We start from the raw sequence: 23,097 nt of genomic DNA on the forward strand, positions 1-23,097 counted from the left end.
GTTTGGATATTCAGGTTGCCAATTTGATTATCTAAATGCAGGATTTTTATGCCTCTTAGGCCATCCGCAGTCAGAATTTAGACTTCTAATGCACCAACATGAAGGACCCAAAGACAATTATTAATGTAGAAAGCTTAATATGATGCCAAATTATTTTTCTGAAGATAAATATGATTGTCTATAAATCCCCGTTCACAAAATGTACACTAGAAATGAGAACACAGCCAATTTTGTTCTAAAATGGCCTATGTCAGAGGTTCTCAAGGCATAATCAATTGGCAATTGACTGGTCACATGGTACTAGCTCCTCCCCCTTATTTCCAGCTGCTACGTTACATTCTAACACCGTTGAAACACACAACTTCCTAACATTACTTTTCTGCTGTAGTTTCCCCAAAGTGGTACAGTGGTGAATGGGAGGGGAGAGGCATGGCTCCCAAAAGAAATCCTGTGTTACACAACAGGCCAGGAGATGATAAAGGGTGAGCGTGGGACTGTTCGAAATTTTTCTGTTGGATTGTCCAAAAAATGGCATTTTTTTGAAAAAAATCTGACAACCTGCTGACTTTTTTGAAATGTTTCATTTGTTGCAGACATTTTTGCTGATTTCTAGCAAAATGAAAGTTGTGGGTCTATTTCAAACACTGCAAAATAGAAATAACTTTAAAATTTGTCAATATTTAATTATGGGATTTTTTTTAAATGCCATTCCGTTCTCAGTGAGACCCCTGGAGCTGGATATTTCATAGTAAGCAATGGCTGAGAGATTTCTGAGCATAGAGAGCTTCAAGTACAGGGTTTTATTCTGCTGCTTTTGTGAGGAGAATTGCTTTGCATCCTCATGTGTAACAAACCTTTCATGAATCTCCTCTTCAATCCAAATGGCAACCTGCTTAATGTGCCTTTTGCTCTGCCTCCTGCTGCAGGCACATAATCCTTATTGATATCAGTGGGGGGTTGGTGCGCATTGAGGACCTGTTGAAATCAATGGCAAAGCTCCCAATGACTTTAATGGTGCAGGATCAGAGCCCATGTCCTGAACCTATGTACATTGTGGTTAGTAATGAAGGCTGCAGTGGTGCAGATTCCATTCCATAAGGAGAGCAGAATAATCATTAAGCGATCTAGGGCCTGGTGTTCATTTACACTAAGGCCCCTTTACAATGCTTTTGCAATGCAAAAGGGTCTTAAAGCAGGAATAAATTCTTTAAGGCATGTTTATGCTGCCAGAGGGGGTCTTCAATTTAAATGAGAATCTGATCCCTGCTATTCAGAATGCAAAGGACAATCTAGCGCTGCCCATTTACTATGTCACCTGCTTAGAATATTGATGTGCTCGAAAACTCCCATTTTCTTTATTATCGTTCTGTGGTTGTATACAAGAAATAAAGAAAAAAAATTCACAGAGGAAATAAAAAAATTTTAGTCTTGCAAAGGCTGTGGAATGTTTCACCTGCACCAAGAAGATTCAAGGTCAAAGCAGCAACTCCATTCTTTCTTTTATTAGCTCATCCTTGATTAATTACTCTACGGTACACTCACGCATTGCAGCATCACGGATTATTGTATATACCTCACGGCCCTGTAGTACTTGGCCTTATGGACTATGTTACAGACAAATTTAACCAACTTTGTTCTGTTAGCTGTGCCATAATCTTAATGTTTGCAAGCTGTAATGATGATAGATTCATATGTGGGTGCAGCGGAGGAATGATTCCAAGACTACTAGAAACCTTGAGGATCAGATCTGTAGCTGGTGTAAAGTGACATAGGTCCATTGACTTGAATGGAGCTATACCAATTTACTGCTGCTGAAGATCTTACCCTGCAGTTACAAGACTGAGGTAAGGTAAGAAACAGAGGCAGAACAGAATAGACAATGAGCTGTTTGCCTCAGACAGAAGTGTGTTAGCAGAAAAGAAATTTTGCAAAAGGCTGAGCTGTGCAAAAGGCCAAACAACACATTCTCTTCTACAGGGCACATTAAACCCATGTGCAAGCGAGAAGGAAAGTAGATCACCAACCAGCATGCAGTTTTAGTACTTACCAAACAACATAATTAGCCCTTAAAGGAACTTCTCCAACCTGTGGTCCCCTCTCTCACTTTTTGCCACTGGAGAGAATGACCTGCTCCTCTTCCTACCACTTTTGTGGGAGGCAGATGTTCACATTGGTTTCTTAAAGGGCTCCCCACCAGACTGTGTGCACTCTGGAGATCTCAAGCATGTGACATGTAGGATTCCAAGGAAGCTTTAGGGATAGAGGGGGGAGAGAAAACCCTCCTTGCCCATGAAGAATCACTAATTGAAACCCACTGCGGACGTTGCCCATTTCGAATTTGTTGCTTTGTATCCATTTCCAAGTCCTTGGAGTAGTTTTTATTTTGTCAGATGTACAGTTAAAGCAAAATCACATCCTTGCCACCTATAACTGTAGCTTGCATGTTATTCATAGGGCCGAGGCACAGATTGCTTTAGTATGCTCTGAACAAGGAATGCAGTAAACCCAGACTGACACGAATGGCATGACCTAAAATAACATTATAGCACCCTTCACTTTCTGATTTCATTTGTTACAGGGAGTTTGTCAAGCATTGTTTAGTCTTCCTCTTTTTAATTTTTTAGAACACCACTCTAGTCTTGCCAGTGAAAAGCCATAGGGAACATCCTGGAAACCATCTCTTGTTATATCAGTTAATTAACTCTTCTGGCTTCTTACAGCACCAAGGATGCTGAGGTGGTTGGATTGAGTGGGCAGGTGCTGGATGGTGTTGGTGGCCTCTGATATAGGGGAGACAGGCCTGCTGATGGGGGAAAGGGGGCAATTGCCCAGGGGCCTGGGTGATTTAAAAGGGCCTGGGGGGCTGATGCCACAGTAGTGGCAGCTGGGAGCCCCAGGCCCTTTTAAATCCCATGGAAAGGCCACAGGGCTCCTAGGCGTGCATGGCCAGCACCAAGTTTCTAATCTGTGGGGGTGGGGGGATCCCCCTCAGCTCTGCCCTGACCCCGCCCCCACCCCGCTCCACCCTTCCCCCGAGGTCTTGCCTCTTCCTGCCCCTGCCCAGTTCCGCCCCCTCCCCCAGAACATGCTGCACCCTTGCTCTTCCCCTCTCCCCCCCAGTGCCTCCAGATGCCAAGAAACAGCTGATCTGTGGCAGGCGGTAGCTGTTGGGAGGGAGGAGGAGGCGCTGATCAGCGGGGCCCGGCAAAGGGCCAGAGGCACTGGGGGGAGGGGGAGGTTCTGGTAGTGAGGCTGCCAGTAGGGGTGCTCAGCACCCACCATTTTTTCCCATGGGTGCTCCAGTCCCTGAGCATCCACAGAGTTGGTGGCTAAAAACCGGCGGCGGTGAAGGCAGCCGGGCAGGCAGGTGGAAGCCCTGGCCATGCCAGAAAAGCGCACCCAGCAGCACAGCCGGAAGTTCACTGGGCACCAGCCAGCACAGGCACACAGCACCACCCAAATGTCAGCGGACGACGTCCAGGTTTGTGGATGCCTGCACCAACCACTGCACGTGGTCCAGCTCTGCACCCATGTGGCCACAGACCAGCAGCAGCATGGGGCCCAGCTCCAGCCCGTCCTGCATGAATCAAACCTCAGTCATCCCTTTCTAGGGGACCCACTAACTGTTCTGCTTTGGGGCCTGGAATTTCTGTCGGCGGGCCTGAGGGGAGATCATGCTGTATGTTCCCTTCTGGCCTTCTACTCAGTGATTCCATGAAATGGATGTCAGTAGAAAAGGCCTGTTAATTTCAAGGACGAAATGGGGGTGAGACTAGGGTGACCAGACAGCAAATGTGAAAAATCAGGACAGGGGATGGGGGGAAAATAGGCACCTATATAAGACAAAGCCTCAAATATCGGGACTGTCCCTATACAATAGAGACATCTGGTCACCCTAGGTGGGACCAAAAGGAAAAGCACAAAATTGGGAGGGAAAGAATTTGTATGTTCATCCTTATGCAAGAATGCTGCAAAAGAATGGAAATTACAAATATACATATATATATGAAATTGTGTATTTCTGGCATTTGTTACTTCAGGGGAAATTTTCCGTCCTAACTTAGGCAGAATGCCCATTGAAAAATGTCAAAACAAAAGGTTCTGATTTTGTTTTTCACTTTTTTTGTTTTGTTTGCTTGCTTGACATGAATTCACAAAATGCTTCAGTTGACCTAAAGCTGCAATTTTTTTGGTGGGGGAAAAAAAGTTAAAATTTTTGGCCAGCTCTGTTCATGAGCTTAAAGTTAAGCACCTGCTTAAGTATCTTGCCAAATCAGAACTGAAATAGACAAGACAGAAGAAAGACAGGAGATGCATTAGACTTACTTCCCCTTCCTCTTTGCCCAGGTCTTTTGCCCTTTAGGGTACATGGCAAGGTTCCTCATTTTACAGGTGAGCAACTGAGGCACTGAGAGATGAAGCGATTTGCCCAGGGTCACTCATGAAATCTGTGGCAGAGCCAGGAACTGGAATCTCATTTCCCGGGTCTCAGTCCATGTATCTTAACTGCAAGATCTTCTTTCCTCCCAAATTAAAAATTAATAGCACAATATGGCAATATACTGTCACTGTATCTATCAGTCACTTTGTCTTTTCCTCATGGCATCTAAGGGCAAACTGGAAGTCGTGTCTGAGGATTCTTCCTCCTCTTGGACAATGTGACAGTCTGAACTTTTTCTAGTACATGTTGCAGCTAGCAAGGGGGCTTCCAGTACCTGTTGCTTGTGGTATTATTGCTGGTATTATATGAAGTTTCTCTTTATTTACTGGTGCTGGCATCAGTCTAGCTTAAAATTCATACAACTTATTCGCTGTCCCGCCTCATCCAGGTTTCTGCAGAAGCTCCCTAGTTAGAGTGGAGCACTATGGCTGCATTGGAAAGGTGACAATTAATGCTTTTTGTTGACTGTGCTTAGGGAAGCCAGTAACCCACTTTTAAATGTAACATAAAGGAGTTCTCTCCTTATACCATGAGGCGATACCCGAGAAGGGCAAATACAGCACATTTGGTTCGCTCTCTGGGGAAATCACAGTCAAGCAAATTATTCTGTTCCCCTTAGGAGTGCTACATTTCAGTTCAGACCTAGGGGAAATTTCCACTCTAGGGACTTACAACAAGAGAGTAAATAAGGTTGAAAGCACATGTAGCCCATGGGGTCTTTTGCCAGACTGCAGATTTTTTAATATTGACTCTTGCCTCAGAGCTGCTAAATGACTCCTCCAAAATAAATGCTGCTGGGTGGGGGTGTTTGCAGTTTTGCATGATTACTATTTACTATTGATGTTGAGCATTAACTTGCTTTTGCTGCGAGCCCTCTGCATCCAAAGGGCTATGCTGCTCGTAACCACAGCACTTCTACTTATTGACATTTTATTTCAGCCTTCTCAAGAAATAATTTGCAGTCTGGGTTCTGATAGCTAATTAAAAACAAAAGGTTCTGATCGTACTGCCTATCGCCTAGGTGTACTTGGTAGATCTCGCTCATAGGAAAGCAGTGACTGGTTCAGAGATCTTGAAAATGATGTACAAATGGTGAAGCTAGCTGGATGAAACCTAGGTAACTTGGCATGTAGATTTGTGTGTGTGCGTGCAGTCCGATTGAATTTGCTTAGAGGAAGACAATTCCTGCACATTATATCCAATGATAATTTCAAGAAATGTTCTGTTAACGACTCCAGGTAGCTGAAAGCTTAGCAGCTTCTGGTAATTTTTTATTTTGACCTTTCTGCTGTCAATGGCTCTGACCCTTCCATATTTTTGGTAGGTTCTCTTCTCAAAGCACATTCTATCTGTGTGAGTGCAGGAAGGAGCCATGCCCTAATTCAGCGCGACCCTGTGACCAGAGTGTTTCTCCACTAACAGAGGACAAGGAGACGAGTCCGGTTTGCCTCCTGTGGCTGCAGAAGGCTTAGAAAGCATTTGCTGGGCTTGGCATTGTGCATTGTAGCAGCAGTGGTTAAACCAGATTGAAGCAGTGGTGCCTCTCAAGGCACCAGTCAAGGAGGAGAGAGGGGAGCCCGCTTTACTCAAGCCAAGTTGAGAAGGGGAGCTCTCCTTCTACTTTTAGCATGGGCTGGGGAGCTGCCCTTTCCCCTTACTTTAACTTAGTTAAAGTAGGCGCTTGCTGTTCCAGCCCTTACTCATGGGAGTAGTGCCACAGAGAGGGCTGAATGATTGGGCCTTAACATGTCTGGAAAGGCCCTTTCAGGAGCAGTAGTGAACCTCTCCATCCATTGATCAAGGGATTTTCAGAGCCCAGCCAAGGGTGGGTAAAGCATGTACACAGGACCTGTTTGCCTAGCGTGTTTTGGCTGATGAAGAGCTCCCGTTCTGCTCTCAGTTGCCCTCCCACAGTCCAAACAGTCTCAGTAGGGCTGCTTTTTCTTCACCAGTGCTTGGGAAACCGGGGACGACCTTTCCTTTGAAATGCGGACCTTGCTCCAATGAGCCACGCCTGGGTCCCCTCAAGGCAAGACGGCTGCAGTGCCTCCCCCTGGGGGCTACACCTCCAGATCTTTTGGAAACGTAAATTGCACCATCAGACAGTGAACGTGCTGTGCTGATGCTCCCAGGTCTGCACCGGCTTCCAGTCAGATTCTAAGTGGAGTCTAAAATGTTGGTTTTGACTGAGGAAGCCCTCCGTGATTTGGGCCCAGGCTGTGAGAGAGAGAGAGAGAGAGAGCTCCTCTCCATCGGGGGTGACGTGGCGTTTGCAATCAGAGGAGCTGACAGACCCCAGGTTTAAAAGAAAGGGGTCAGCTGACAGGCTCCCTTCACTCCAGTGCTGCCCAGAGGACTCAGAGGGTCTGGGATTAAGTGGGGGAGCTGCGGCGCTTGTACTCACCCGGCGGCGGTCCGGGTCTTCGGTGGCATTTCAGTGGTGGGGGGCACTTCAGTCGATCAGCATCTTTGGCAGCACTGAAGGGCCCCCCGCCGCCAAAATGCCGGCCAAAGACCCGGAGCGACTGAAGGGACCCCGCTACCGAAATGCCAACCACAGACCCAGACCGCTGCTGGGCCAGGGCTCACGGGGCCCTGTGGGGCCCGTGGCCTGGGGCAAATTGCCCCACTTGCTCCCCCCCCGATGGCTCTGCTTCACTCTGGAAGTCTCACTTCCCCTTACTTTTGGCCCAACAAAGCCCAAGTCTGCTGAGCTTTGGGGTATTTTGCAAAGGTTCCTGGGCTTGGTTGTAGGGCAGTAGGCAAAGACTGGTCCAGAGGTTAGGGCTCTTGTCTAGTGGCAACCTGGGTTCAAGTCCTTGCTTTGCCACAGACTTTGAGCAAGTTGCATAGTCTCTCTGTGCCTCAGTTCCCCTTCTGTAAAATGGGGGTGATGGCCCTGCCCTGCCTCACAAGGATGTGGGAAGGATAAATATATTCAAGATTGTGAAGCACTGAAATATTGTTGTAAAGGGTGCCAGATGTGTACAGTACATAGCTAGCTTATTATTCAAAATGAGCAATCATTGAGGAACCTTTCTTCCGGAGTCCTTCTCTGGGCTCCCATCTTTTGTGTAGGACACAAATCACTTTTTATTTTTTAATATTGGTGATAGGTGCTTTTTAATAAATCTAAATACATAAACCCCACTTCACTTCACTTCTCAACTCCTTTTCCCCGTTTACATGGTGTCAGAGGTGCCCATGATTATTTGCCACTCCTTCTGGTTCATGGCACAGGTTATAGGCATGCACATAGTTTGGGGAGGGCTATGGGGGAGCATTGCTCGTCCAAATTATAAGTCTCAGAAAGGTGTAGAATTTGCCCCCCACAAGCGGCCCCGTTGGCCTGGCTGGAGTTGTCTCCCCAAATATAGAAGTCAATCTACCTCTATGGTTATAGGCCCTGGAGTTCAAGTCCTTTTCTCTTCAGTCGTCTCTTGGCAGAGTCTTTCCATTGTATCTTCTTTCTTCCATTGCAGTCCCTTTCCTCCAATGCTTTCTTTGCCGGTCAGTCTTCTCCTATTCTTATCACATGTCCAACTCTCCTCAAATGTGCATTCTCCAGCCAATCCATCAACGAGAGTCCCAAGTTTATCTTCCCCTCATTTTTCCATGCACATTCTGTCTACCCTTCACTTACCTGCCATTCTTACCTTACCTGCTTACCTTGCCGCTTACCTGCCATTCTCCTCAGTATATTGTTGGCTAAATCTAAATACATAAACCCACAGTGAAGTTAATTCTTCCGTAGGGGTTGCGCAAGGTAGCCAAGAACAAATTGGATTCACCAGCATTTAAAAACTGATCAGTTCCACCCTATTGACTCTTGCCAACTCTTGTTACATCAGGCTGCGAGCAGCCCCTGAACAATTCCTAGTCTCAAAATAAGAGTGGCCAAAAGGAAGCAAAACCATATTTTACATTAATTGGATATAAGATAGGCATGTTAGAAAGACAATAAGAGGCAGGTAGGGTCTAGTGAGTGATTAGGGCACTGGACTGGGTATCCAAAAACCTATGTTATATACCTAGCTCTTCCACTGACTAGCTGTGTGGCCCTTTGAAAGTCATTCAACCTCTTCGTGCCTCTGTTTCCCCTTCCACCCTTTGTCTTGTTCATGTAATAGGGTTGCAAACCCTGCAGGATTGGCCTGGAGTCTCCAGGAATTAAATATGAATATTTAATTAAAAATTATGTCCTGTGATGAAACCTCCAGGAATACATCCAACCAAAATTGGCAGCCCTACTATGTAATTGTTTGCTCTGCAAGACCTGGGCGCTTTCTCTTTATTAGTTTGTGCAGTGCCTAGCATGGTGGGGTCTTGAGCTCAGTTGTGGCTGCTAGTCGCTACCTCTGATACAAATAACTAATAGTAGAAAGCAACAGCATTCATAAGTACCACTAGTTTATCATTTGTCCTGGGGAAATGTTTTTGCGTCACTACGTGAATTAAAATGAAGTTCTGGGACATCTGTGCTGACCTCTCTCATTTATTGGCAGTGCATGAAAACGTGCGGGGAAGGGTCCCGGTACCGGAAAGTTGTGTGCGTGAATCAGAATAACCAAGAGGAGGACAGCGTGAATTGTGATGCGAGCAAGCGCCCCTCTGATAGGGAGAGCTGCAATTTACCGCCTTGCGAGTACATCTGGATTACAGGGGAGTGGTCTGAGGTGAGCACGATAGGGAATCTACCACAGCGATTGTCATTCTGATGATTGGAGTGGGACCCTCAACATCATTAGTCTGATCAGGGTCTGAATGTGCCCTCTGAACCGCCAGACCCAAACCCTCAGCTGGAGCAAATCAATGGAGTTCCTTTGGCTTGGATGGAGTGACGCTGATCCTCAGCTTGGTGCAAATGTCACCAAAAAACTCAAGTCTTTCCACACAGGAGCACCATTCCTTTGCCCCCTCCTCCCCAAGAAAAGCCTGGGTTGGTGTACTGGAGCAGTAATTAGTGCTGGCAGCATGGTGCTGGATACTAATCATTAGTTTGTTTCTTTCTGTGTAGTTTCTCTGTGGGAGAGAGGAACAAAAGGGAGGATATTAAAAAGTAAAGATCAGTTTCCAGTACAGTCCTGGTTGATAACTTGAAGCATTTTTATTCCCACATGGATTCCACCTACTAGCCGAGGATCTGTCCAAATGAGACTACTTGTGAACTGAGCTACCATTCAGAGGGAGTAAGGGGGGTCAGAGTGTGACCCACAGCTAATTTTAGCACTTGGCTTTGTAGGTTGCCAGTGGCCACTACAATAATCAGCAGCCACTTCAGTACTATGCTTTAAGGTGTACTGGTCATTTATTGATTATTCTGAGCACAAGCATATAGTATCCCTTCCCCCGCACCGCCTCCATAACAGGCATAAAATTCAAACTAGCCTTCCTTTTTCCCTGTGTCAAAGACACGCTGTGCGCGCCCATGCACAACGTTAACCAAACTCCTTCATTTCCCCAGTGCTCTGTGACCTGCGGCAAGGGCTATAAGCAAAGGTTGGTCTCATGCAGTGAAATTTACACCGAGAAGGACCATTACGAGTACGGTTACCAGAATACAGACAACTGCCCTGGCACCCAGCCACCAAATGTCCACACATGCTACCTTGGGGAATGTCCAGTTTTGGCAACGTGGCGAGTTGGCAACTGGGGAAGCGTAAGTTTAATGTTGCGTTGTGCCTGGAGAGAGGCAGTATTACCAAGGGGTGAGAAAGCTTGAAGTTGAGCCAGTAGGTCAAAACATTGGCCCGAAATTGATGCGTTGGTTAACACACATTCAGGCAATGGTGCTTTAGCCTATGAGTCTGTTCTCAAAGGTCCCACACCCAGCTGTCAAACAGCTGACAGCTCTGATGATCACAGCACTGCTGCTGAAGCCAGGTGACAGAACCATCAATGGTTCTCTGAACCCTACGGCCCTTCCTTTCTGCTCTCCCCTTCTGTCTTAGCAAGACTGCGTGACACAGATCTCTTCCTCCCAGCTCCCCTTTGTGCTCTGCTTGTCTTACTATTGCCACCCCAGGTAGCTTGTATATCCCAGCACCCTTTGCACAGATGGGCAAAAAAGAGGAAGTGATCTTTTGACTGGGATCTAGCAAAAGCAATGGTTGGCCGTGTGTTTTGGAATGAAATTCACTCATGTGGATGTTCAAGGCTTAATATGTGAATAATCAATACTCCAAAATTTGGACAAATTTTGAGCAACACACAAAGAATTACACTTTCCTTTCCCTCCTTACTTCAAGTGCTATGATAGAGCAGTGAAAAGAATCTAGCCTTTCAGTGTAAAATTATTATAGTGCCAAACCTTTTCTGGGTCCTAAACCACCAGATCAGATTTTAGTTAAAAGACGACAATTCACATTTGAAGACTTTGCCATTCTTCGACACATTATGTTCCCCAATGGCTTTGATTCATTAACACATCTCAGGCATATAAGGATATGTATCAAATCTTTATGAGAATTGAGTCAAGCAAAACATTGTGAAATTTGTCTGCGTTATTAGAATTCCTTTTGGGAGTTACACACCCTTCATAATGTAAAAATTTGGCTGTTGGTTTCTCCTATTGTCCTTATCAACATTGTAAACTACCATGGGTTTGCCAGCCTTTGATTTTCAAAATAATTTAGTGTGGAAATAATTCTCAGCTTTGTTCAAAGCTTGGGCCCCACTCTGCTCCCATTGAAATGTTATGGTTTAGGGACTGATACAGAATGACCACTGTGACAGGCACAAATTGATCATTTGTGATTGGTTCTAACACATGAAGAACATTTTCGCCATCTGACTGTGCACTGGTTAGGAATAAATTTTCAACAGGAACTAGTGATTCTGGCTGCCCATCCTGAGATACCATAGATGGGCCTGAATTTTAAAACTTAATGGGAGCACTGGTCCTTTTTAAGGTGTCTCAGGTTGGGCACCCAAACATAGAGAGCATCCAAAATCACTCTTGGCTTTTGAAAATTCAGGCCTTGAGCTGCGCAAAACTGGATGGTTTCCGTTTACAGGATCTGGTGTAAATACTTCCTTTGGTTTCAGTTCTTACCCCTGAGTTTCCTTTTGAGTTTGGGTTTCAAAGAGAGCCCAGGTGTAGCTACCATTTCACCTGATCTCTTGCGCAGTTTGCATATGAAATCATACATAAACCCATGTTTGTTCAAAGGGGCCTTTCTGTGACCTGGAGCAGAGCTTCACATTCGTAAGCAGAGACTTGCTTGGATTTTGGCTCCCTAATGAATGTTTCTCTGTCATGCATCTCTGCTGGTGCGAAACAATGTCAATCCACTGGGTTGAGCAAGTGGAATGAGCAGTCACTGGGACTCTTTGCTTGAGCATATGGTTACCTTGAACCATTTCTGCCCCAATCCCGCAAAGCACTTTAAGGCTGGTGAGTAGTCCCACTGAAACTATGGGACTCCTTGTGTGTCTAAAGTTCAGCGTGTGCTCACGTGCCATACTGGGCTGGGGCCTTGGCAATCTGATTTTCACCAACCAACGGTCTGCATTTTACCTGCCTCGCACCGTAAGCACCAGTAATGGCACAGTACTTACGGTGTTTTATTTGATAGTGCTCGGTGACTTGTGGCATTGGAGTGATGCACCGATCAGTGCAATGCTTGACCAATGATGACCAGGCGAGCGCTTTGTGCCATGCTGATTTAAAACCGGAAGAGAGGAGGACGTGTCACAACATCTATGACTGTAAGTCTATGGATTGGTGCTTTCCACTTACGGTGGGGCCAGAGAGGCACCAAGTGCCTGCAGCTCCCGTTGACTTCCGTGAGGGCTGCAGTCCTTGGCACTTCCCGCATCGGGCCCTTGATTCGGCAAAGCACTGAACCTGTGTGTGGTTTCCTTGGAACCACTCCCATGCTCAAAGTTAAGCATATTTAGATGCTTCATGGGATCAGGCCCTAAGTGCTCCCAGAAGGAATGGTGATCTACAATGACTACTTGACTACAACTATTTTGGTGTCATTTCAGGTGAATTACCAAGCAGCTGTCAAGATGTTAAAAGACTCAAAGGTGTCATTGAAGATGGTGAATATTACCTTAAAGTAAAAGGAAGGATATTAAAGGTGTGTTTCGGCAACCTATTCCACATTTCTTAGAGCTGCAAGATTATCTTGTGTGCACTCTTCACTTACGCATTTCCCACCATCAGTTTTCTAGTCACATGCTTTTCACAGTCAGTGCCTGACAAAGTTATGATCTCTGTCACTCTCAGATATATTGTGCCGGGATGCAGACTGACAGCCCAAAAGAGTATGTGACACTTGTCAGTGGGTATGCGGAGAATTTCTCTGAAGTGTACGGCTACAGGTAAGCAATCTCTTGGCTCTGAGCTTCATGGTGCTTTGTTTTCCATGGCGATCTTTTCCTGTCACGAGTAGAAAGGGTTTTCTTTTGATTTAGATTACATAACCCGACTGAATGTCCGTATAACGGGAGCAGACGAGAAGACTGCCAGTGTAGGAAAGATTACACAGCAGCTGGTTTTTCTGCCTTCAGCAAAGTCAGGCTGGACCTGAACACAATGCAGATAATAAGTGAGTAAAAACAAGGTATTTTACCCAAATGGAGCTGTAAGTACAGACAGAGAGAGGGAATTCAGTGTGCCTTGTTCTTGGGCTGTCTTGTGAAAGACCTGCTTTCATTTTATACCTGGTCACCCCAAATCATCAGAACTTTACCCTGAAAAGCAGTTTAGGGGCACTAGGAATGATTAAACTATATCACCTTGAGACAGATTAAAAACACAGAATAATGACAGTTTTCTCATTCCTTTGAATTATCCGTTACCTTGCTGTGAACTCAGCCTGGTTTATGTGTTGGTTTGTTGATATTTTTATATTAAATTGGAATCGAATGGCACATATAGCCCTGGAGAGCCTGGCCCTGCGTCTCTCTCTCTCACTCACACATGCCATTAGCAGCAACTGCAGGTTGGGGCCCCAGGGATTCAGAGATGCTCATTCCTGCATAGAGCACTCCAGTATATAACTCCCATTAGTGCAGTTGGAACTGAACTCTGTGATCTTTAAGGGCCATTGAAGTCAATAGGAGTATTTCCCTTGACTGCAGTAGGCATTGACCCAACTCTAGGGAACCAAACTTACTCCCGTTGAAGGTGACGGGAGCTGTGCTATTGGCTTCAGTGGGAGGAGATGGGACATATAAATCTTATGCCTGCCATGCCCATGGACGCTGGGTGAGCTGGGGGTGCTTGTCTGATGGCCCATTTAGATTGACTCCAGGAGAAGACCCACACACCTACATCTAAGGGTAGACTTTGGCTGAGTATCAGCTTTCAGTAAATATTTTAAAAATGCAACATAGGATTAGTACTGGCGTTGAGGGGACAAAGATTGCAGATTTTTAAATTGACCAGATAAACCAGTCTCACATGATCACTCCCTTTGCAAATTACTAGGCAGCTTGGCAATATCCTCGCCCCTGTGAGTTATAGAAACCAGGAGGTTCAGATTTTCAAAGGAGCCTAAGGTGATGATACACCCCAGTCCCATCGAAATACAAAAGGAAATGGTCATTTAATCTCCATAGTCTCCTTTGAAAATCCCAGTCTGATTTTGTTGAGTTGTACATTATTTGAAATCAATCAGCTGGCATTTTTCACTAAGCCCTTCTAACTTTGAAACAACAGTTTTGTTCTGTTCCAATACTGTGTTTTGTCTAAGGGAAAATATACCCTTTAGATTTCATGTGTTTTGCGTTACTGGTGGGTTCAGATTACTGGGAAATTTTCTGCTGTGAGAATAAAACCATTATGTCCATGTTAGTTGTTGTTTCTACACAGTCAAATTCATCACAGTACTTGAAGATATGCACAACTTTCAATATGTGAGGAATCCCACTCTGTCCAGTGCGTTAGTTGTGTGTGGAATTTACACATGTTCTTAAGCATCCTGCTGAATTGGGTTTTACTGCTGCAGAGCTAAGAGAAAATATCTTGCTGAACTCCCTAGATAAACGTATAAAAGCAAATTTCCTAGATGTACTGGTTAGCAAATAACATGTTCAAATTTCTCTCTCTCCCCATCTGCCCTCTCTATGCTGTTCACCAAATAATTTTCTCAGCAACTGATTTACAGTTTTCACGGACACACGATGGACGACCTGTTCCTTATGCCACTGCGGGGGACTGCTACAGTGCAGCCAAATGCCCACAGGTATTTGACAATAACATTTCTTAGGGACTGGTTCCATTTATTATGTTCAGACTTTCTATTAATTACTCTTGATCACGTCAGCCCAGCTCCAACAACCGTCACATTCCCATCTCAGCAGTCTGAAACTTTCTTTTGTCTGTACAAAGTGTACTTTCTGTTCTGCAAACAGCCATTGGGTTATTGGGAGACAACCAGCAGGGTTCAGAAAGAGACATTCCATAAAGCCTGATCCAACAGCCCAACATGGAGAGAGAGAATTGACAATAAAGGGGAAACAAGGCTTAAAAAATAAAGATTGGGGTGGTTTTGCCTGATTCAGTTTGCACTGGTGGGATCTATTGATCTAAGATACCTATCTGGCTCCTGATAGGAGTGTCTATGCACCTTGCTTTTTTAATGCATTTATCCTCTCAGCAGCCTTGTGAGATAGGGCAGTGCTGTTACCCCCACTTTTCAGGTGGGGCACAAAGAGACTAAATGACTTGCCCAGGAAGTCTGTGGCGAAGTAGGGAATTGAACCTAGATCTCCCAAATCCCTAGCTAGCACCTTAAGCTCTGAACCATTCTTCTGCTAGGTTAAGCTATTAGATCAGTGGTTGTCAACCTTTTTCATTTGCAGACCCCTAAAAATGTTGGATGGGGGTGCAGACCCCTTTGGAAATCTTAGCCATAGTCTGCAGACCCTCAGGGGTGTGCAGACCAGAGGTTGAAAACCACTGTTCTCTGGTAACGACAACCTTTCTCAGACCTCTTAGACATAGTCTGTGGACCCCCAGGGTTGAAAGCCACAGTATGAGACAGTCAGAGATGTGTGATGTAACTGAACTGCAGGAGCGGGTCTGGGGTGGAGCAGTGGATCTGTGAATCATCAGCATACCAGTGATGCTTCAAACTGTTAGAGTGGCTGAGGGCCCACAGGCTGGACGTTGAAAGAGAAAAGGGGAGAGCCAATCAGGGAACCCTGAGGGACTTCTGCACTAGAGATAGAGGCGCAGAGGAGCGGCTGGAGAACAAGGATGGAGATCAAAGTAGCACAGTCACAGAGTGCTAAGGCATAGAGAGAGAGGACAACTTTACCAGCCAAGCCAAGAAAAATGCAACCAAAGAGGAGGTGTGGCTGGGAAGGGGACAGAGCCAAACAGCAGATTAAAGAGAGAGAAGTCAGGTGAGCAGAAACAGCGATCATGCACTTGAGAAGCCTAGAGGCAAAATGGAGGATGGAGATGGGCTTGTCACGAGGCTTGCAGGAAGGTTTTGGGGGCCAGAGGGAATGTGGCATATCTGAAGGCGAAGGGAGAGTGGTTAACGAGGAGGGAGGGCGGATGGAAGAGGAAGGTTCAGAGTTGGAAGGATATAGGGGATTTAGGAGAGAGGAGTGAGAGACACACCTCAAGTCGGAGATCAGGTTGAAGAAGACAGTGCTGGGAAAGGTGTGTGAAGAGGATTGAGGCAAGTGGAAGGCAGTGGACAGAGGCATCTTCAGATAACACACTTGTTCCCGCAGAGAATGCAAGCAGGAGGAAGTTGAGAGTCAGAAGCAAAAAAGGGGCCGGGGGGCTGTGAGCACGAGTGCAGCCAGTGAGCAGTAGAGCTGTTTAGCAAGGAAGATGGTGGCGCTGAAGGCAGAATCGATCAATCTACTGAAGTCTGTGATATCTTCTGGTCTCCACCGCAGGGGAGCAGTGCACTGGTGTTGGGGCACACACAGCAGAGGGAGAGAGGAGAGCAAAGGGGCCAAGTGTGGAGGTGTTTGTGCTGCCTGCAGAGGAAAGGGAGGGAAGGATAGGCCCAGTGAGGTGGAAATGTGTGGTTGTGCACATTTGGAAATGCTCTAGCATGCTGGGGGACCAGGGGCCATGGCCCTCCCACTTTTTACCTAGCAATGGGAAGGAGAGGCTGGAGAGGAGCAAGTGGGGGGCAGGATCTTAGGGGGAAAGCGTGGTGCAAGGATGGGGGAAGGGTTGGTGTGCGGGTGGGGCCTCGGGAGGGGAGGGGTGGTGCGAGGGCGGAGCCTCCATTTGGTAGCCCCCCCACACACACACTTTTAGGGCCCTTCTGCCACTCCTGCTAGCATGTAGTAGCTTCACCCTGGCATGTGACGTGATATACACTATATTGAAATACAATATGTCAGTAGAAAGCTAGTTTACATTATGTTACAGGTGCCTCATTTTGCCTCCTAGGTGTTATCAGCTTCCATCACAACCAGCTTAAAACACTGTTGAATTCTGGAGTAAAAATAACAAATGATCAATTCTGATAGTAAGAACTTGTTTCCTGACCTTAGTCATAGGGGAAGGGTCTGGGAGTGAGGTTTAGTGAAGAGTCCAGGAAGCTGACAGCAGAAGAGAGGTCTCTCCAGTTCCTTGCCTTCCAACTTTTGGAGCTGATGTCTTTCTGTACCGCACCACGTCTCAGGGATTGACTTGTTACTTCAGGAACATTCAGGAATGTTGATTTCTATCCACCTAAGTAGATACTTGGCATTTAACTGGAAATTCACATTCCCGAGGAAGCGAATACATTGAGCACAGCTAGCCGCAGTCTGCCTTTTCCTAGCAGAGCAGCCATCTCGGACTCCGGGTCAGGCTGAGATAACAGCCAGCAGGTTCACAGATTTTGGGTTAGGTGGAAAGGGGGATCTCAAAGCACAAAGTCAGGTGGGCATTTGCCAACGAGAGTTTTGCATGGGCATCAAGTGCAGACTTACCCCTTAATTTTGTGAGCCTTTTTTGCTTCTGGAAGAAAAAAGGACAGTTAAGTTAAGGGCATATCTAAAAACCAAACAAAACAGAGTTTTGATTTTTATTTAAGTTGGGGTCGGGCGAAGATAGGACAAAATAAGGACATGGATGCCCTCTGCAGGTGAGAAGGGAGAAAAAAAAGCTATGAAGTGAGGTTGATTTGGATGCAGTTTTGTTCCATGTTCCAGGAGCTGATGAAGCATACCAGGTTCTGCAGCTTGCAATGGGAAGGCCAAGAATGCCCTCAGCTGGCCAATGGTGGAAAAGCAGCCCCCTCCTCTGAAGCCCCAGATGAAAGAAATTCTTAATCTGAGTCATGCTGTGATTTGTACAATATGTACTAATCACTCTCAAGGCCTGGAAAAATTGAAAACTTCGCCAGCAAGATCTTGTTAGAAAAATGACACCGTGGCATGTTGTTACAGAAGCATGCTTGCAACAATGAAGAATAACATAATTTAAATATGGCTCTGGGGTTATCTGGGGTCTCAGGTTCCTTGTGCATCCCTCTCAGAGCGTTTTTTGCTTGAGCCATTTCAGAAGGTACATCTTTGTGATAACCGATATGTTTTTATGTTTTTTTAGGGTCGCTTTAGCATTGACCTTTACAAAACAGGCCTTTCGCTAACAGAAACAGCAAAATGGATCTCGCAAGGAAATTACGCAGTGTCGGAAATCCAAAAATCCTCAGTAAGAGAATGAGCGTATTAATTCTGAATCTGGTTATACCTGCTAATGTGAGGTACCTAATTACCATGTGCCACATTATGGTGCATAGAATCATTCTTCTAACAACACGTCATAATAAAATCTAACGTAAGGCATTAGTTATGTGAAGCATAGCCCATAACTTTGTGTGTGTGTGTGTGTGTGTGTGTTGGAGTAGGACAGGTGTAGTAAACTTAACTTGATCTGAATTATTGCAATTAATTAATGGGTCTGTTTAATCGGGAAGCTAAAATCAATGAACATTGTGGTGCAGACGTGTCTTTAATTAGCTTCTGAATCCTTCTGCAAGGAGCCTGTGCCAGACAGGATGTGGAACCAGGACATTCTGTGTCCATGCCTCAGGAAAAGTTCTTGCTGGGAGCTTTGCCTGAGTAAGGGCTGCAAAATTTGACATCATTGGCCTTTTCTATCTATAACATTTGCTCTTGGTCATGAAATTAATCAGTAAAACCAATAATAGGGGTGTGGCTATTATTATTTGCTTGCAGGAGCTTTTAGAGGCTCCAGCCAAGAATCAGGATCCCATTTCACTAGGCACTGTACACAAACGTAATGAAGAGGACAGTCCCTGCCCTCAAGCAGCTTAACTCTTTTGTATCAGAGGGTAGCCGTGTTAGTCTGGATCTGTAAAAGCAGCAAAGAATCCTGTGGCACCTTATAGACTAACAGACGTTTTGGAGCATGAGCTTTCGTGGGTGAATACCCACTTCCTCAGATGCATGTAATGGAAATATCCAGGGGCAGGTATATATATGTGTGCTAGCAAGCAAGCTAGAGATAATGAGGTCAGTTCAATCAGGGGGGATGAGGCCCTGTTCTAGCAGTTGAGGTGTGAAAACCAAGAGAGGAGAAACTGGTTCTGTAATTGGCAAGCCATTCACAGTCTTTGTTCTGCAAATTTGACACCATCAGCTCAGGACTGAACAAAGACTGTGAATGGCTTGCCAATTACAGAACCAGTTTCTCCTCTCTTGGTTTTCACACCTCAACTGCTAGAACAGGGCCTCATCCTCCCTGATTGAACTGACCTCGTTATCTCTAGCTTGCTTGCTAGCACACATATATATACCTGCCCCTGGATATTTCCATTACATGCATCTGAGGAAGTGGGTATTCACCCACGAAAGCTCATGCTCCAAAACGTCTGTTAGTCTATAAGGTGCCACAGGATTCTTTGCTGCTTTAACTCTTTTGGCTGCTAGAGCAGGTAATCTTAAAGACCCACTCAGTGAGTGTTTGTCCATCTGTGTCTAGCACAGGTAGATATTAGGGTTAGATGCTGGCTTATCCCTGGTAAGTATCAGATGCTGGTTGTGACAGGCATCGCAATTTCCTGCAATATGCTTGGAAAACCTTACTGAATTAAGTTTAAGTATCTTTGGAGTCCAATGTATTGAATGCCGAGGTTTTGCATTATTGTGGGCTGTGGTGATCAAGGGGCTATATCGAACGATGTGGCAGACAAGAATGATCTTTTGGGACAATATGCATGATGCGGAATTCCTGGGAATCTCTAGGAGGAGGTGAATACAAATACCATCTGCTGGTTAGTCAAAACACAACCTTTTGAAGCCAGGCCCGGGGGAAGGGATTATTGTCTGCTCATTACCTGTTTCCGAAGGTTGGGGATCAAAGGCCCAGGCTGATCTGTGCTGTCAGTTTCTTGTTCTGAGTTGAGGCTGTTATGAACTTTAAAAGCAGCAAAGAGTCCTGTGGCACATTATAGACTGACAGATGTATTGGAGCATGAGCTTTCGTGGGTGAATACCCACTTCGTCAGATGCATGCATGTTAGTCTATAAGGTGCCACAGGACTCTTTGCTGCTTTTACAGATCCAGACTAACACGGCTACCCCTCTGATACATGTTATGAACTTGTAACCACAGAAAAACCCCTTGGGGAGGTTTGAAGGACTAACTCCAACCAGAGCCCTTGTTAGAGTTGGAAGGTGATCTCTGGTAAGCTTCTTAGCATGTGTGTAAGCAGCGAACTATGCAGTCTGGAAAATCCCTGGTCAGGAGGGAGAGAGGTACGGGTCTCCACCCAAGAGAGGTGATGGCTGAAGAGCCTGGAGCCTAGAGTAGGTGCCCTTGGGGGACCACAGAGGTGGAAATACAGGTGCAATTGCCCTGAACTGTATTACTTAGAAAGAGAAAGAGGCAGAAGGGGTGGCAGAGAGTGGGAGAAGAGGGTGTCAGGGTATGAGGTGAGAAGATAGGATGGGAGAAGTGAGAAAAGATAAAGACTGAAGCTAGCAGAGAGGAAGAAAAGAACTAAGGAAAAGAGTCAATCTTGGGCTGTAATGTCTTCTGGCTGCATCCTCTTAGAGTTCATGGCTAAGGTTTTCAGAGGAGCCTCTGCGGGTTTCAAGAGGAACTGGACATGTGACTCTCATAGGCACCTTTCAAACTTCCAGCCAGCACCCTGAATAAGAACGTGAGGATCAGCCCTCTGCTCACTACAGATTCCCACTTTATATTTGGGGCTTCATCCAGCCAGGCGCCGAGCAGCGTGAGAGCAATCTCACTGAAATCAAAGTTACATGCCTGGCAGGACCTGGGCCACAGTGCTCAACATCTCATCCGATGGAGCCCTTCATGGCTTGCACAAACACGGTGTGAATTGCTTGCAGCACATGGTAAATGGGAGGTGGATGTTCCCTGTGGATATTCACCTCTCACACCTTCCCCCCTCCAGATATTAATCATGCTTTGAACTCTGAGAATCGGTGCTAACTTTTGGAAGTCATTTTGGTCATTATTTCCAGTGTGCGGTATTATCCAGATGTCAGTGCCTCAGAGAGCCCCCATCTACAACCCCATGTCACCATAAGCATGTAACATTTATACCTTGCATTACTTTTCTGCTCTATGGCTTGGTTATTATTATTCTTGTTGCACCGTGGCCCAAATGGCTAGCCAGTTATCGAGGCTTTGCAGGATTGCTTCCGTTAGGAAGAATGGAAGATACAAGTCAGGTATATTCTTTGATGCAATCCTGTTTATTTACAAAGAATGTACACCACCGCCTGTTTCTCTATGGCAGGCAATTACCTTGCTTCCAAGCCTGCCTCTCCAGGCAGTCATGTGTCCCAAGGAACTCTGTCTCTCAGATCTCTTTCTCAGGGTCATGCTCACCACTGCTTCTCTCACAGTCTGTTCACTTCACACACACACACACACACACACACACACACACACACGGTGTGTCAAACAAGCCCTTGGTGCCGTGTTTGCAATCAGAGCCAAAGAAATCCTTCTTATTTCCGTCAATTAATTCTTGCTCAGGCTTGCCATGTACCCCAATGCCTTGGGCAGTGGCTTCTATTGTTTTAGCTATCACTATATAAAAGGAGATTAATTGCTTCTTCCAGTTGCCATTTAACCAGGTTTCATGATCAGAGCCCCACCTGATGGCAGCCATTCACACCATCCAGCATAACACCATTTATTATTTGTATTGTGATAGTGCCTAGAAGCCATGCTTATGGCCCAGGACCCTGTCAGACTAGATGATCATAATGGTCCCTTCTGACCTTTAAAGTCTACGATTTTGTTGTATTAGGTGCTGTCCAAACTCAGGAGCTCTTCGATAAGGATAATGCCACTGGTGTTTGAGCTGGTGCTTTCTCCTGATGCTAGTCAGTTTGGACTCTCATAACAATGGTGTGATATGTCAGTGTTTCTTTCTAGGCCTTTTTATCTCACTTTGCTAAAGATTATATTTTGGTGGCGGGGGGAGAGGGTTTGGATCTGGCAGTCAATTTTGTGCCTGGTTAGAGCTCATCCAGAGGGGTGGTGAGGCGCTGTGCTGTCCCAGGGCTAGCACCAGGAGGCAGAATACCTCCCTGAACTCCCCCAGCACAAGGGGCACTACCATGCCCGTGCTTCCTGTGCACCAGTCCCTCTCTGCTCACCAGTGGATGGAGTGTGCGGGGGGAGCAGGCATCGCTTTCCCTCTTCTCTGCCCCTTCCGGCTCCTCTGAGGGCACTGTGTGCCCCTAGAGTAATAGGAACAAAGCAATCTCTGCTCTCACCTTTGTGCCGGGGAGTCCAGCCATGCCCTTGTCCTCTTCTTCTGCATCCCTTTGCCCCTCTCCTCTCTTTCCTGAAAGATTAGCAATTCTGTCTGGTCCTTTTGGAGGCAGCTCAGTGCTGGAGGAAGCTCCTTGTGCCGCGCCCCACTCTGCACCCATGTCAGGGCCCAGCAGAATCCAGCCTGAGACTGGTCAGTTTCAGGGTTTTCTGTATCTCTTGCAACACCTGATGACATCACTGGTACCTAATACTGAGAGGAACAGCTGCTTCTGCTCCGCTTTAGCTGCCAGTGAGCTCAGGACGCAAATCCTGGATCTGAGTTGGGGCCGGGACAGATCTATTCAGCTCCCCTTCAGGAAGGAGAAGCTTCAGCAGCAAACCTCCCGCAATTGAGTTAGGTGCTGAGAGAGGCAAATGAGGCAATTACGGTTGGCAGAATTAAAACAAGCCCTGAGGGACATGGCTTAGTTTAATCACCCTTGGCAACCTGCCTGGCTTCCTTCTTGGGGTGTAAGTGCCAGAGCAAACCGAAGGAGAGAAGAACACCAATCAGAGATGAGAGTGGTCTGCTACAATCACAGATCAATAGCACCAAGCACAGGAGAGAGTTCATACGCTTAAAAATAAGTGCTCTGTGCAGGCTTCCACTGCACTTACGTCCAATTGTCAGGTAATTCAAGGCACAATTCCCCTCTGAAGAGTGTCTGTTTGTGCAAAGGACCAAGGGGGGGCATGCTATGTAGACAAACGAGGTGGAGAGGGCCAAATTCAAATCTCAGTTACTCTGGTGTAGATCCATTGAACCTGATGGGGTTACACTGGTTTAACTAGATCAGACTCAGGCCTAAGGTCTTCTCATTCTTGTCTGTCTTTCACCATCTGTCAGTGGGCTGCAGCAGGGGTAGTTGATAGGTGGACTGTCAGCCAAATCTGGACCGCCAGACGC

The 23,097-nt window shown here is 46.1% G+C and overlaps 1 protein-coding gene across 2 annotated transcripts in view; it reads left to right on the top strand.

Annotated features, from left to right (window-relative positions):
* ADAMTS9 (ADAM metallopeptidase with thrombospondin type 1 motif 9) overlaps nt 1–23,097 on the top strand; it is a 143,954-nt gene that overhangs the window by 115,875 nt on the left and 4,982 nt on the right. For both annotated transcript variants that reach the window (XM_030569560.1, XM_030569561.1), the window contains exons 31-38: nt 8,947–9,117; nt 9,906–10,100; nt 12,019–12,151; nt 12,434–12,528; nt 12,678–12,772; nt 12,866–12,999; nt 14,549–14,640; nt 17,970–18,074. In XM_030569560.1, coding sequence (XP_030425420.1) covers nt 8,947–9,117; nt 9,906–10,100; nt 12,019–12,151; nt 12,434–12,528; nt 12,678–12,772; nt 12,866–12,999; nt 14,549–14,640; nt 17,970–18,074 — 1,020 coding nt within the window. The remainder of the gene's footprint in view (nt 1–8,946; nt 9,118–9,905; nt 10,101–12,018; nt 12,152–12,433; nt 12,529–12,677; nt 12,773–12,865; nt 13,000–14,548; nt 14,641–17,969; nt 18,075–23,097) is intronic.

This window comes from Gopherus evgoodei, chromosome 7 (assembly GCF_007399415.2).
Source record: "Gopherus evgoodei ecotype Sinaloan lineage chromosome 7, rGopEvg1_v1.p, whole genome shotgun sequence".
Classification (NCBI taxonomy): domain Eukaryota; kingdom Metazoa; phylum Chordata; order Testudines; family Testudinidae; genus Gopherus; species Gopherus evgoodei.